This window comes from Bos indicus x Bos taurus, chromosome 5 (genome assembly GCF_003369695.1).
Source record: "Bos indicus x Bos taurus breed Angus x Brahman F1 hybrid chromosome 5, Bos_hybrid_MaternalHap_v2.0, whole genome shotgun sequence".
Lineage (NCBI taxonomy): Eukaryota > Metazoa > Chordata > Mammalia > Artiodactyla > Bovidae > Bos > Bos indicus x Bos taurus.
Window position 1 is genome coordinate 8,889,007 of NC_040080.1, and position 14,444 is coordinate 8,903,450.

Below are 14,444 nucleotides of genomic sequence, written 5' to 3' on the forward strand. Positions count from 1 at the left end.
AAGAAGCCAAGAAGCTAACCAGAGATTCTGATAGTCTTGTGGTGCTAAGAAGACGGAGGCTGGAGTTTAGGATATGCAGAATTGTAGGGGCTATGGTAAATACACCGTCCTTTCAGCTGGGCCCTCTAAAGGACTACACCCTATGCATCAGAGGTACATTCTGGAGTAAGGACAGCCTGGAAATAGAACAGCCCTCCCAAATGCTGAAACCCAGCTTCAGCTAGAGCAAAGTATCTGAAGACAATGAAATCCTTTCTTGAGTGGTGCTACAATTTTTCATGCATAAGGTTTGGCATTCACCAAAAAATTACCAGGCATACCAGGAAATGAACAAATGACCAGAAATACAGGATAAAATAAACAACAGAAACAGACTCATAAATAATCTAGATAATGAAGTTATAAGATACATACTTTAAAATAATTATGATTAATATATGTAAAAAAAAAAAAAAAACAGAAGAAAAGATGGGGGAATTTCATTGGAATAGAATACTGCTATCTATAAAAAGGAGTCAACCAAATTCCTGAATTCCAAAGCAGAAAAATAATTAGCTGAAATTAAGACCTTGAGGATACTATTCGGTTCATAAAGGTTAAGGTGTCAAAAGAGAGAGCTCAGTACTGGCAACAAAGTTGAAAAGTTATAAGGGAAACCCTGAAAGGGAGGGAGACTCAGAAGGAGTCTCATATTCCATTTGTAAACTCTGCCCAAATTCTTGACCAATAAGACACACATTTCTACTTTTCTATAAAAGGCATTACTGGAGCCGACCCCGGCTGCCTGGGCCTCACCTACCTGCAGCTTTGCCCCGTGCCCTTCACAGTCAAGACTGGCCCCCATGGCAGGCCCACCCTGTGCCCTGCTGGGTGCCGATGGCTTTGGCGTGGGGTTTGGACTGTCCTCCCACTGAATGAAGAGGGCGGAGCAGTTATTCTGCGTGGAATAAATGGTTCCAAGTAGAGCTGTGGGGAGAAGGCAATGGCACCCCACTCCAGTACTCTTGCCTGGAAAATCCATGGACGGAGGAGCCTGGTAGGCTGCAGTCCATGGGGTCGCTGAGAGTTGGGCATGACTGAGCAACTTCACTTTCACTTTTCACTTTCATGCATTGGAGAAGGAAATGGCAACCCACTCCAGTGTTCTTGCCTGGAGAATCCCAGGGACAGGGGAGCCTGGTAGGCTGCCGTCTATGGGGTCGCACAGAGTCGGACACGACTGAAGCGACTTAGCAGCAGCAGCAGTAGAGCTGTGTTAACTCCTGACCCCACTACAGCCCCACTCTCAAAATCAGGTCCTCGCTTCAACACAGTAAAAACCATGGTGAGACTCTTCTGCACCCCCGGTTCCATTCTCATGGTCTGGAACGGGCCCAGCCCTGGAGGCTGCTGTTGGGGAAGGCTCCCCGCCGGCACCTGGGTGTTCCTGAAGGCCCCTGTAGTCTATGGAGCCGATCCCTGGTAAGTTGGTCCTTTTGGGCAGCACTTGATGACCTGGCCTTGAAAGATGCTCTTGTCCGGCTCCATGGTGGCCTGGGCTGAGCTCTCAGTGGCAAACTCTATTATGTAGGCATAGCCCTTGAGGGTGTCCAGAGAACTTGCCACCCAGGATGGGGACCCGGTGGATCTCACCACAGTGGTTAAAGCCATAATATATGTCTAGGGGAAGACCCCAGTGAATCGTGGGGGAGTGGAGAAGATAGCACTAGAAATTATAAATATGTGGGTAAATAGAAAATGCCATATATTTTATTTTAAATTTTAGTGTTAAAAGCATCGCTGTTGTTCAGTTATTAAATTGTGTCTGACTCTATGAGTCACCATGGACTGCAGCGTGCCAGGCTTCCCTCTTTCACTGTCTCCTGGAATTTGCTCAGATTGAGTCAGTGATGCTATCTCACCATCTCTTCCTCTGCTGCCCCTTCTCCTTTTGCCTTCAATCTTTCCCAGCATCAGAGTCTTTTCCAATGAGTCGGCTGAAGGAAAAGATTTGAGGTGAGAGATAGAGACAAGAGCTGGTGAGCAAGGTAGGGGGAAAGATCCTGAGACGGAGGGCGATATGGGGAAGGCAGACTAGAATCCAGACCAGAAAGAGAGTCACCTTGTGCTGAGAACCCATGAGGAAGGAGGAGAAAGGGTGTACCGGATGTGAGGGAAGGGTCTTATTGTTCTTAATAATTAAATGTACTGAACATTCATGAGCTGCACTCTGTATGTCATGGCCTCCGTATCTTACTGTCTGGGGTCACCTGCCAAGCCTGAGGGTTTGGAGTGGTTTCGTTTTTTCCATGAAGAAACTGGAAAAAAATTAGAACAGCCACTGCAGAAAATGGAAGAAGGAGCTGCTGAGACTCTGAGAAGATGGAGGAGCAGTAATTTGTAGTGGTCCAGTTTTTCAGGTCTGGGCTTTTTTTTTTTTTTTCCTATGCTGAGCATCCCAGGGATAGAAATGAAAAAGGCAGATATTTAAATTGAAATAGGCCTATGATAGTGATTGACCAACTTTCAGCCTGGACTGAATCTGGCCCACTGCCTGTTTTTGTAAATAAAAGTTTTATTGGAAAACAACCATACTACTTGGTTCACATATTGTCTTTGGCTGCTTTTGTGCCACATCAGCAGAGCTTAGTAGTTCAGAGACCGTATGAACCACAAATCCTAAAAGGTCTCCTATCTTGTCCTTTATATCAAAGTTTTGATGACTCCTGAATTAGCAATTAGCAGCAAGGAGACTTCTCTGGTGGTCCAGTGGCTAAGACTTCATTACAGGGGGCACAGTTTCTATTCCCTGGTTGGGGACCTAGGATCCTGCATGCCACCCAGTGAGGCCAAAGAAAGAAATCAGCGGCAAGTAAGGTCCCTTGGACTGCAAGGAGATCCAACCAGTCCATTCTAAAGGAGATCAGCCCTGGGTGTTCTTTGGAAGGAATGATGCTAAAGCTGAAACTCCAGTACTTTGGCCACCTCATTTGAAGAGTTGACTCATTGGAAAAGACTCTGATGCTGGGAGGGATTGGGGGCAGGAGGAAAAGGGGACGACAGAGGATGAGATGGCTGGATGGCATCACCGACTCGATGGATGTGAATTTGAGTGAAATCCGGGAGATGGTGATGGACAGGGAGGCCTGGCGTGCTGGGATTCATGGGGTCGCAAAGAGTTGGACACGACTGAGTGACTGAACTGAACTGAACTGAACTGAAGGCAGAAGACATTCAGCAAGAGAGTAGCCAGAAAATGGCTAAAATGATGGATCCTGGGATTCTAGACTGGTTTAAGAAAGGAGCCAGAACCAAGAGGACACTGATAGAAAGACAGAAAAGAGAAAGATCATTGCATCTTTGCATGGCATCATTGCATCAATGAGGCCAAAGTGCAGATGTATAAAAAGGAATGTAAAAGGAATCCATAGAGCTGGAAGAAACTAAGAAGAAAAAGTAATCTTGAAAAACAAGGTTTCAAAGTAGGGCAGTTGTGAGTGATGACATTCTAGGGAATACTCAGAGGAATGGCTGAAGGTCATTGTGGTTGAGGAATTCAAGAAATGATGAGACTAATGTATGTTAGTCTCCATGGATACTGGGTGGTGGAGTATAACAACAGAGTACTTTTTTTCTGGTTTTCATTTAAGTGTTTGTTTATAGGAAGGGTCCAGGTCCAATGTCATAAAACTCTTTGGAGATAATGAACTGGACAAATTAAAAAAATACTTGCATATTTTAGCGGTTCTCAGATACCAGGGAGACTATCTAAGGCAGCCAGCTTTAATATGTTTACTGAATGAGAGGAATGAATTTGCTGCAGCAGCCTCCTTTGATCTTTTGATGCTCAGTACCTCTGTTCTGAGAACAGCCCATTCCTTCTGCTCCTGTGCTTATTTGTCTGAAGCTCAAACTGTTGTTTTAGGTCGTTAGTTTAACACGCACTAAAAAGGAAGAAGGAGCTAGTACATACTTCGAAGCCAATTTGGTGGCAGGCAGCTTTCCTTATAGTCTTATAAGCCACAGTCAGGGTGAGTGTGTTAGACACACTGGATTTTACTTTCTAATTTGGGGGAGGAAAAAATTATCTGTACTTTGTCTTGTTGAGATAGCAGTGACCATTCTCACTGGCTTCCTCCTCTCTGTCTCATTTGGTTCCGTTTTTTTTTTTTACTCGATTTCAGCAGTAGTTGCTTTTGTAGCTGTTTTTCAGTTCACCTTTGCTAGGAAAAGAAACTAAAGTGACACACACACCAAAGACTCATTTACAATGCCTTTTTCTTTTTGCCTATAAAAGCCTTTGGAGTTAGAATGATTAACAGTGTCCCTGAAGCAATGGGGGAAATGATAGAAAGCAGTTCTACAGACCATCCCAGCTAACTCTGGTGAGCTAGTGGTCAGTGTGGTCCACAGGCACCGTGTGGAGAAGAGCGTTGACGGGAGAGGAAGGCTTATCACCCTCCAGGGAAGTCACGGCCAGGGTGCTCCCGCCCCCTAGACAGGGCCGCAGCAACCCTTCCAGCTGTGCAGCTCCTGCCTGCTCTTGTGCAGACAGAAAGACGCACCGATTTGATTTTTTTAATTTAATGAACTACATTTATACTTCATAAGCAAGTGAGAAAACTCATCTTTAATCCAATAATCCAATTTTCCCAATAAAAATCCAGCATAAGTGATTTATAACTACTTAATAATAAGCGGCAGACTTACTAGCATTTCTCTCTAGCCCCATGTTACTCCTAAATCTGGTTCTTTTATGTAGCTTATTTATAATAATGATACTAAAAATAAATTTTCAAATATGGCAGCTTTTAAAAATTGAGATCTAATTCCTGTACCATAGAGTGCACCCTTTGAAAATGGACAGTGTAGTGGTTTTTCAGTGTATTCTCAGAGTTGTACAGTCATCACTACTAATGCCAGAGCATTCCCATTACCCTCAAAAGTTCTGTACACACGAGCAGTTGCTCTCTGCCTCCTTTATCCCAGGCCCTGGTAGCCACTGTCTACTTTCTGTCTCTATGGATTTACCTTTTCTGGACATTTCACGTGATGGAGTCATGCAACATGAGGCCTTTTGTGATTAATTTCTTTCACTGAGCATCGTGTTTTCAAAGTTTACCCACAATGTAGCATAAATCAGTAAGTCATTCCTTTTTGTGGCTGGATATTATTCCAGTGTATGGATAAACACATTTTCTTTATCATAATCAGTTCACAGACGTTTGGGTTGTTTCCACTTTTTGGCAGTTTTGAATAATTCTGTTACAAAGAATTTTGTAAATGTTTCATTCTTTAGCCATAGAACAAAATCAGGATAATATAATTCCTGTGTGTAGGTAACTTGACAGCCATTCTATATTAGTGAGGAAAACTGAAAGAGATGAATTGGAGAATGAGAAAAAGAAAAAAATCCCTCTCTTGTACAGTGAACTGTTTACCAAAGACCAGCTGCTTGCAGAAAAATTTACATTTACTGCTAAAGATAACTTTAAATATTTCCAGAAGTATTTGTTATCTTATTTTTTTCAACCCAGTACTTCCAAATGCTTTTTAAGTTTAAAATTGTAGTATAATAATTAACAGTGTGTGCCTGCTAAGTCGCTTCAATCGTGTCCAACTCTTTGTGACCCTAATTAGCAGATCCAGTGTTATTTGTGAGTATAAAAAATTAGAGATAACACATCAGCATTTGGAAAAATCTTGTCACTGCTATCTTCAAGCGAGTCTGGCATTCATTAGCATGCCTGTATCACACAGTGAGACTTTTAAATCCAGCCATTTGCTGCAGCTGATTTGCAATACTTGCTGCATTTCAGCTCTGGGGGGTCGACTGTACGAAGAGGAGAAGAGGATGCTCGTTAACAACCTCCGCAGTGAGCCAGAGAAGGGTCACTAACCGGGGAGGGAGATGCGCCCTGAGGCGCAGTGTGCAGTGGCTGGTACAGCTGCAGTGTGTTTGGAAACAAAAGTAAATTGGCGTGCAGCAATTAGAGATGAAGTGGGTTCTTATGAGCAAAAGCATCAAGCAGCCTACGAATCAAAGCTGCAGAACTATAAACAGTGAGAAGCTGTTTACTCAGCAGTTGTAGCTACGCAGCAGGAGAAAGGTGGGCATACAGCAAGAAGCAGTGATTCTCTGACCAGAGCACGTAGCAGAAACACCTGCAGGTTTGTTCAAACCCAGTTTTCTGAGCCCCAACGCCCAGTGTCTGATTCAGCTGGTCTGGGGTGGGGCCCTAGAACTTCATTTTAACAAATTCCCAGGTGATGCTGCTGCTGGTTCAGGAACCCCACTTTAAGAAACACTGGCATTAAACTGTGGGCTTCCCTGGTGGCTCAGCTGGTAAAGAATCTGCCTGCAGTGTGGGAGACCTAGGTTCGATCCCTGGGTTGGGAAGATCCCCTGGAGAAGGGAAAGGCTACCCACTCCAGTATTCTGGCCTGGAGAATTCCATGGACTGTATAGTTCATGGGGTCCCAAGAGTCAGACACGACTGAGCAACTTTCAGTTTCAGCATAAAACTGAAGCCAGGTACTCGTCATGTCACACGTGTGTGCCTACCATAACTGTGTTATCTTTAAATATATTTGTTGTTGTTCAGTGACTAAGTCGTGTCCAACTTTTTGCAACCCCATGGACTGCAGCACGCCAGGCCTCCCTGTCCCTCACCGTCTCCTGGAGTTCACCCAAGTTCATGTCCATCAAGTCGGTGATGCCATCCAACCATCTCATCCTCTGCTGCCCTCTTCTCCTCCTGCCCTCAATCTTTCCCAGAATCAGGGTCTTTTCCAATAAGTCAGCTCTTCACATCAGGTGGCCAAAATATTGGAGCTTCAGCATCAGCCCTTCCGATGAGTATTCAGGGTTGATTACCCTTAGGATTGACTGGTTTGATCTCCATGCTGCCCAATGGACTCTCAAGAATTTTCTTCAAATCACAATTCAAAAGCTTTAGCATTCAGCCTTCTTTATGATCTAGCTCTCACATCCGTACATGGCTACTGGAGAGACCATAGCTTTGACTATGCGAACCTTTGTTGGCAAAGTGATGTCTTAGCTTTTTCATACTCTGTCTGGGTTTGTCATAGCCTTCCTTCCAAAAAGGAAGTGTCTTCTAATTTCATGGCTGCAGTCACCATTCACAGTGATTTTGGAGCCCAAGAAAAGAAAATCTCTATCATCTCAATTCCAAAGAAGGGCAATGCTAAAGAATGTTCAAACTACCAGACACTTGTGCTCACTTCCCATGCTAGTAAGGTTATGCTCAAAATCCTTCAAGCTAGGCTTCAGCAGTACTTGAATCGAGAATTTCCAGATGTACAAGCTGGGTTTAGAACAGGCAGAGGAACCAGAGATCTTTAAATATATAAGATAACATTATACTAACATTTGACTGAAATATTATTTTCCTCCTGGCCTTCTTAAATCTTCCTTATGAAATCATTCTTTCTTACCAGAGTGAACTATTTCTGGAATAGTTCCTTAGTACTCTCACGTGTGTGGTTTGGGTCCTAGAATCCTAGAATCTCACCAAGGATATATAGCTCTGTCGGCTGATGCCTTGATCTTGCCTGAAACGTTCCTGCCAAATGGTTGCTCAGGCTGTGCATGAGCTCCATGAGTGTTAAGAACCTCACCGCTTCCCAAAGCAGCGCGTGTCAAGTGTGGGAAACCACAACTATTTAAACGTTTTCATTTTTCAACTGGACTGAAATCTCTTTTCCTGTTACTTTCTCCTGCTAACAGCAGTTCCAACATGTACACAATATGAGAAATGGAAGATAAATATTACTAAGATTTTCTGATTGTTTTCAATTAACTAAATATAGCCTCCTACCCTTTGTCTTCCTATCTGTTTTGGGGTAAAGATTTGCATATACATGACTGAGCGATTTCACTTTCACTTTTTACTTTCATGCACTGGAGAAGGAAATGGCGGCCCACTCCAGTGTTCTTGCCTGGAGAATCCCAGGGACAGGGGAGCCTGGTGGGCTGCTGTCTTTGGGGTCGCACAGAGTCGGACACGACTGAAGCAACTTAGCAGCAACAGCAGCAACCCTTCTACATCCCTCATCATCCTGGTTGCCTGCCTTCTCAACTTTATATCTAGAATTTAACATAACTCTCTAATAGAGTAAAAATAATTATAATACACTAGAATGGTGTGGATGTAGAGCTTAGTGGATTAGATTATGTGCTTTAACATCACAGACTTGAATTTGAGTCTCATCTCTACCCCTTTTTAGCCTTGTGATCTTGGGAAAGTTTCTTTGCTTCTTTGAGATGCCTTTGCCTCATGTTTTAAATGGGATTATGAAGCCTATTCCACAGGTTGTTGTTGGAGTGTGGTGCTAAATAAAGAGAATTCGAAAATAGCTAATTGAAAAGCAGTTTAAATCCTTAGACTTTTCCTCCTTGTCAAACAGATGAATAGTTGCCCTGAATAGTCAACCAACTCTCACAACCTCTGGCAGAAGTCTAGAGATGTGTTTTCTGGAGAAGGTACATGGAGGGTCTCTGAAGTGAGATGCTAGCCACTGGAGAACGTGTTACTCTAGCCTGAGAATAGACCAAGAAAGACAAGGATCCAGGATATATTGATGGAAAATAGGAGGGTGGCATAGAGATGTGTCCAATGACAGCTGTGAGTACAGCCCAGAGAGTTGCAGAGTGACTCAGGACACGCGTATATAGAGGCTTCCGTCATTGGCAGGATGGTAACCACATACCCTCTTTTTAATCCAAGGATAGCATGTTGGATAAGCCTGACCTGGATTCTTAAGTGTGCTTGTCCTGTCTTGACCGTTTGTTAATGAAGTTCCTACTTTCCTTTCTGTGACCTGCTGCTGCGCCAGCTGAGAATACTCATTTCACCCCCTTAAAGTTTCGTGATTGGAATTCTCTCCTGAGAACTGGAGCTAGGCGCTGAGAATACTCATTTCACCCCTTAAAGTTTCGTGACTGGAATTCTCTCCTGAGAACTGGAGCTGGGCACCAGGTGGCTTTGAAACCAAAAATAGAAGCTGTCTGCCCTGGCCACATTTTTAGACAAGAGGTCCAATTTAGTTTAGAATGACATGAATATGTAAAATAAATAAAATAAGAAAGAAAGATAAGTCTTGTGTGCTAAGTGGTAAGCATTAATCTCCCTCTTCTATGACTTATAGTGAATAAGGTTTTGTTTTTTTAATTATTTTATTCTCAAATTATTCTCACTGTTATTTTATTTACTTTTAGTTTTTGGCCATGCCTCGTGGCGTGTGGGATCTTAGTTCCCAGAGCAGGGATCAAACCCATGCCCGCTTGCAGTGGAAGCACAGAGTCTTAATCACTGGACTGCCAGGGAATTGCCAATTAAAATTTTTTTAAAGTAGTAAGTCCAGAGTTAATTTCAAAGACTTCGGCACTGGAATTTGACAACTTGTATCACCTTTTAAGGCATACGAGCTCAGTCACATCAGTCGTGTCTGACTCTTTGCAACCCCATGGACTGTAGCCACCAGACTCTGTCCATGGACTTTTCCAGGCAAGAATACTGGAGTGGGTTGCCATTTCCCAACCCAGGGATTGAACCCATGGCTCCTGCTTTGGCAGGTAGATTACCACTGAGCCATCTGGGAAGCCCACGTAAGGCATAAATGAATAAAAATAGACATTCCAAGGAGACAAGAAAATGATCTATGTCCAATAAAGTTTGGAAAACACTTGAATAACTTACAGGTGGCCTTTGAATACATGGGTTCAAACTGCATGAGTCTACTTATACACGATTTTTTTTTCAGTAAATACATAGAACAGTACTATACAATCTGAGGTTGATTGAGTCTGCTGATTTGGAACTGCAGATATGGTGGGCCAACTGTAAAGTTATATGGGGGTCTTTGAATGTGGGGCGGGCCAGCACCCCAAGCCCCATGTTGTTCAAGGGTCAACTATACTATGGATTTCTCAGAACCTTGAATATGCTAATGGATATTGTTAATCTCCTAATGGGAGGCACAGTGTGCGATTGGCCAATCTTATTTGACTTTGAAACCCAGTTCTCACAAAACATCTTTTTACATCTTAAAGGACACAGTGTTCTCCATAATGGTTTGGGAAATAATGATTTAAAATAAAGTGTGAAAGAAGAGGTTTAATATGATTTTTGCCGGAAGGGAAGTTAAAAACATTATCAAATCTTTAATTTTATGGAAAATAGGCTTAGAATGCTTTTCATTTTATTTGTAGTTTCTTGGTGGAAAAAAAAAATTATATGCAAGTGCTAAAGTGTCCTGGATCTCGATGGGTTGGACTCAGCCTTGACTATATTTGACTGTTGAGAGAAAAAGCTCAGTTTTTTAACTCCAAGGCACTTGTAGTTGGTGGTTCGTTTTGCCATAATATTTTCTGTTAAAAACCAAAAAAAGAAGGAATCTAAGTTACAGGTTTCTTAGACTTTCTGTTTTAAATGTCAACTTAAAATTCTGGCAGTGAGTAGAAGAGGGTATAATATTCTACTTTTCTGCTCTCTGATAAGTGTAGTGTAAAAATATATTGGGCAAAGTTTGAGAGTCAAGATGAATATTGATATTTCTACTTAAGTCCCTTTTCTAGGGTATTATTGATGTATCACACATCTTTAGATTTTCTCTGTTTCCTGCTTTGGTTTTCTTTGGGCCTATTGTGACTCTTTAACATATAAAATTCTAAGTAGTTTATGCTGAGACCAGATAGAATCTGACATTGTAAAATTATGTAAGCTGTTACTCTTATTTGTATGTTGCCTAATCTTTGTCTTTCATTTATACATTTTAGTTTCAGCTGCCTCTGAGGGAACATTCTCCTTTTCTACTTTATCTGTGTCATCCCCTGATTCAGCCTCTCCAGTGAAGTCTGTTCATCCCTTACCCCCAGTTTTGGCCGGACCTTCCTTTTGGACTTTGTCCCGTCAACAATCTTCTTCTGCCTCTGTTAAAAATATAGATAAGACAGCCAGGATTCATCACCCTTTCGCTCCTAGGAGTCCATTGTCCTCCGATGAAAAAGAAAATGAGCACCTCAACCTACTGGAAATTCTTCCAGACAACTCTGGTTCTGCCGAAGAGAAGACAAGTTCTATTTCTAGCAGTAATTGGGTAGCGTTTTCCACTCAGAATGTAGACCATTTCACCTCAATGTCCTGCTCTAGTTCTCAGGCAACCAAAGACCTGTCTAGGGAGCCTGAAGCAGACAGTTCCACTAATGTTCTTCTTGGGGAGGTAAAAAATGCCATAGTCACGTTGCACGAAGACCTGAGCATGGTGATACGAGAGCTTAATGTCATCAGTAGCCGTCTGGTAAGCATGAGTGGCTCCAGTCCACAAATAAGCAAGTCTCTGCAGTTCCCCCAGTATTCTGAGGCGGGCTCAGATCAAGTCTAATTATCTCAGTAGCTATTTTTGATAGAACACAAAACATTTTATAGATTCTCATACTGTGCAAAAATAGAATGATAGTTTGATTATTCTTTGTCAGGTTTATTAAACAAGTATACATCAAACCAATAAATTCGTCTGGGTGGTTTATTTTTTAAAGAGAAAAAGAATCACCTTTGATAATATTTTCAGGTTTAAATATTAGTTCATTTGAAACTGAAGAGAATTTCATTCCTCCATGCTCTGAACTTTACCTCAAAATAACATTGAGCAGTAGTGAAAGTTGTGGTAATGCTTCAAACAACAGATGACTATTCCAGAGTTCCTGGATAAGTTGGCAGTAAGAAGCCTCTCATTTTCCATCAGTATGGAGCTTCATCGTTAACAAGCCTTTGCCTTGTCTCAGGAGAATTGAGTCTGGGGTATATGTTTCACACCTTTTCATGTCACCTTTCAGGTTCTGCAAAAAAGGGCCAAAAATCTTGCCCTTCTTGTGGATGCCACAGGTGGCTGCGAGTTAAGTTGAGATAAGTAGGGCATGAAATAGGTGGGGTTTTGCTGTTTTTGTTGTTGTTATATGCAAAGTGAATTTAAATGTGTACCTTTTTCTTGTATTTTGGAAAATAAATTTGGTGTTTTTAGTCTTTTATGTATCTTTTTTAATTCTTTAAGACAGCTTTTTAAATAGAACTGTCTCAATTATTTATGGGGGAAATGATCTGGTTTGGGGATTACAGACCAGTGATTCTCAATCCTGCTGCGATTAGAGTCACCAGAGAAGCTTTTGTTTTGTTTCATATTTATTTGAAAGAACAATGTAAAGGGCTCCATGTACCCATTGTTCAGTCTCGGCAATTACTAACCAAAGGCTAAAATAATCTCTGATAATTTTGAAGAAATATGAGACATTTAAAAAAGAATTCTAGTGCTCTGGGTGCTGGTCCCAAATGAAAACTGGTTTTCGTCATGCACACTGGGTTAAGAACCAGAGGACACTGATAGTGCAGGAACGTGGGGTGAGGAGATAAGCCAGTTGGAAGGCTGTTGAAGTTACCCGGATAAGAGCTGGACATGGCTCAAGCCAGGGTCAGCACAGTAAAGGTAAATGAGAAGTGATTCACTTAGGGGTTTGCTGATGAGTTGGATAAAATATGTGAAAGAGAAGAGTCAAGGATGAACCCAAAGGTATTGGACTGAGCAACTAAAATTCAAGATGAAGTTGCCATCAACTAAGATGAGGAAAGTTGCAGATAAAAAAAAATTTAGGGACTTCCCTGGCAATCCAATTGTTCAGACTCTACTCTTCCACTACAGAGGGCATGGATGGGTTCACTCTCTGATCAGGGAACTAAGATCCCACATGCTGTGTGGTGTGGCCGAAAAATACAGGTCCCTCTAGTCAAGGCTATGGTTTTTCCAATAGTCATGTATGGTTGTGAGAGTTGGACTATAAAGAAAGCTGAGCGCTTTAAGAACTGATGCTTTTGAACTGTGGTGTTGCAGAAGACTCTTGAGAGTCCCTTGGACTGCAAGGAGACCCTAAAGATCAATCTTAAAGGAATCAGTCCTGAACATTCATTGGAAGGACTGATGTTGAAGCTGAAACTCCAATACTTTGGCCACCTGATATGAAGAGCTGATTCACTTGAAAAGACCCTGATGCTGGGAAAGATTGAGGGAGGAGGAGAAGGGGACGACAGAGGATGAGATGGTTGGATGGCATCACCAACTCAATGGACATGAGTTTGAGTAAATTCCGGGAGTTGGTGATGGACAGGGAGGCCTGGCATGCTGCAGTCCATGGGGTCACAAAGAGTCAGACATGACTGAGCAACTGAACTGAACTGAACTGAAATAATTTTTTTTAATTTAAGGCATCCATTTTTTAAAATTTCAGATGTCTATTAGATAACCAAGTAGAGATATCAAGTAAACAATTGGATAGAAGAGTGAGTTTGAGAGAGATCTAGATTGAAATGGAGGCTAGTAAGTGATTTTTATTTAAAGTTATGAGACTAGATGAAATTACCAAAGGACTCAGTGTGATAATGGAAAGAAGTTGAAGGCCTGAGCCCTGGGGCATTCTAACATAAGATTAGGAAGAAGCTGGGAAACTAAGGAAGGAAGTTGAAAAAGAGGCACCACTGAGGTAGGAACAAAACAATATTGTCTGTGGCATTTGGAATGCAAAAGAGTTTTTGTTTTCTTGGCCCTTTTCTATATATATTATAGAAGCAGCTTGTCAAGTTCTTTCCAGAGCCCTATTCAATTTTGAATAAAGTTGCATTAACTCTATTAATTTGGAGAAATTTTTACAAATTTAATCTTCCAATCCATGAACATGGTATATATCTAAAACCTCTGTCCATATAGATGTTCTTTTCATGTTTTTCAATAAGCTCATTATTTCCCCCCAAGAAGGCTTCTATTTCTTTTTTTAAAGACTTAATCCTTTGTTCTTCATATTTTTGTGCTATTTAAGTGCTACTGTTTTACCAGTTTTATTTGTAATTTTAGAAGAGTTTATAGAAATGTTCAATGTACAGTTGTACATTGCACATCCATAGCCTTTATTCAGATTCACCAGTTGTTAACATGCTGCTATATTTGCCTTACCACCCTCTCTTGCTAAACACATCTGTGTCTATATACACATTATATAGATAAACACACACATTTTGCTTAGCTATTTGAAAATAAATTTCAGATATCATGACACTTCACAGCAGAATATTTCAGCATACTTATTGAATGAATCTCAGGGTGATTATTTCCCAACCTACCTTCAAGTTAACGAATTCTATCTTCAGCTATATATGATTTGTTGTTAAATCTTCACTTAGTTTTTAATTCAGCTACTGTATTTTCCATTTCTATAATTCTACTTGATTCTTGTATTCCAAGGCCAAATATGCCTGTTACCCCAGGTGTTTCTTGACTTCCTACTTTTGCATTCCAGTCCCCTATAATGAAAAGAAGAAATATCAATAACCTCAGATATACAGATGACACCACCCTTATGGCAGAAAGTGAAGAGGAACTAAAAAGCCTCTTGATGAAAGTGA

The 14,444-nt window shown here is 41.5% G+C and overlaps 1 protein-coding gene across 1 annotated transcript in view; it reads left to right on the forward strand.

Annotated features, from left to right (window-relative positions):
- ENTHD1 (ENTH domain containing 1) overlaps positions 1-11,968 on the forward strand; it is an 87,293-nt gene extending 75,325 nt beyond the window's left edge. Inside the window, exon 6 of the mRNA XM_027543515.1 lies at positions 10,781-11,968. Within this exon, the coding sequence (XP_027399316.1) occupies positions 10,781-11,385 (605 nt within the window). The 3' untranslated portion in view covers positions 11,386-11,968. The remainder of the gene's footprint in view (positions 1-10,780) is intronic.
- Positions 11,969-14,444: the final 2,476 nt, after the last annotated feature.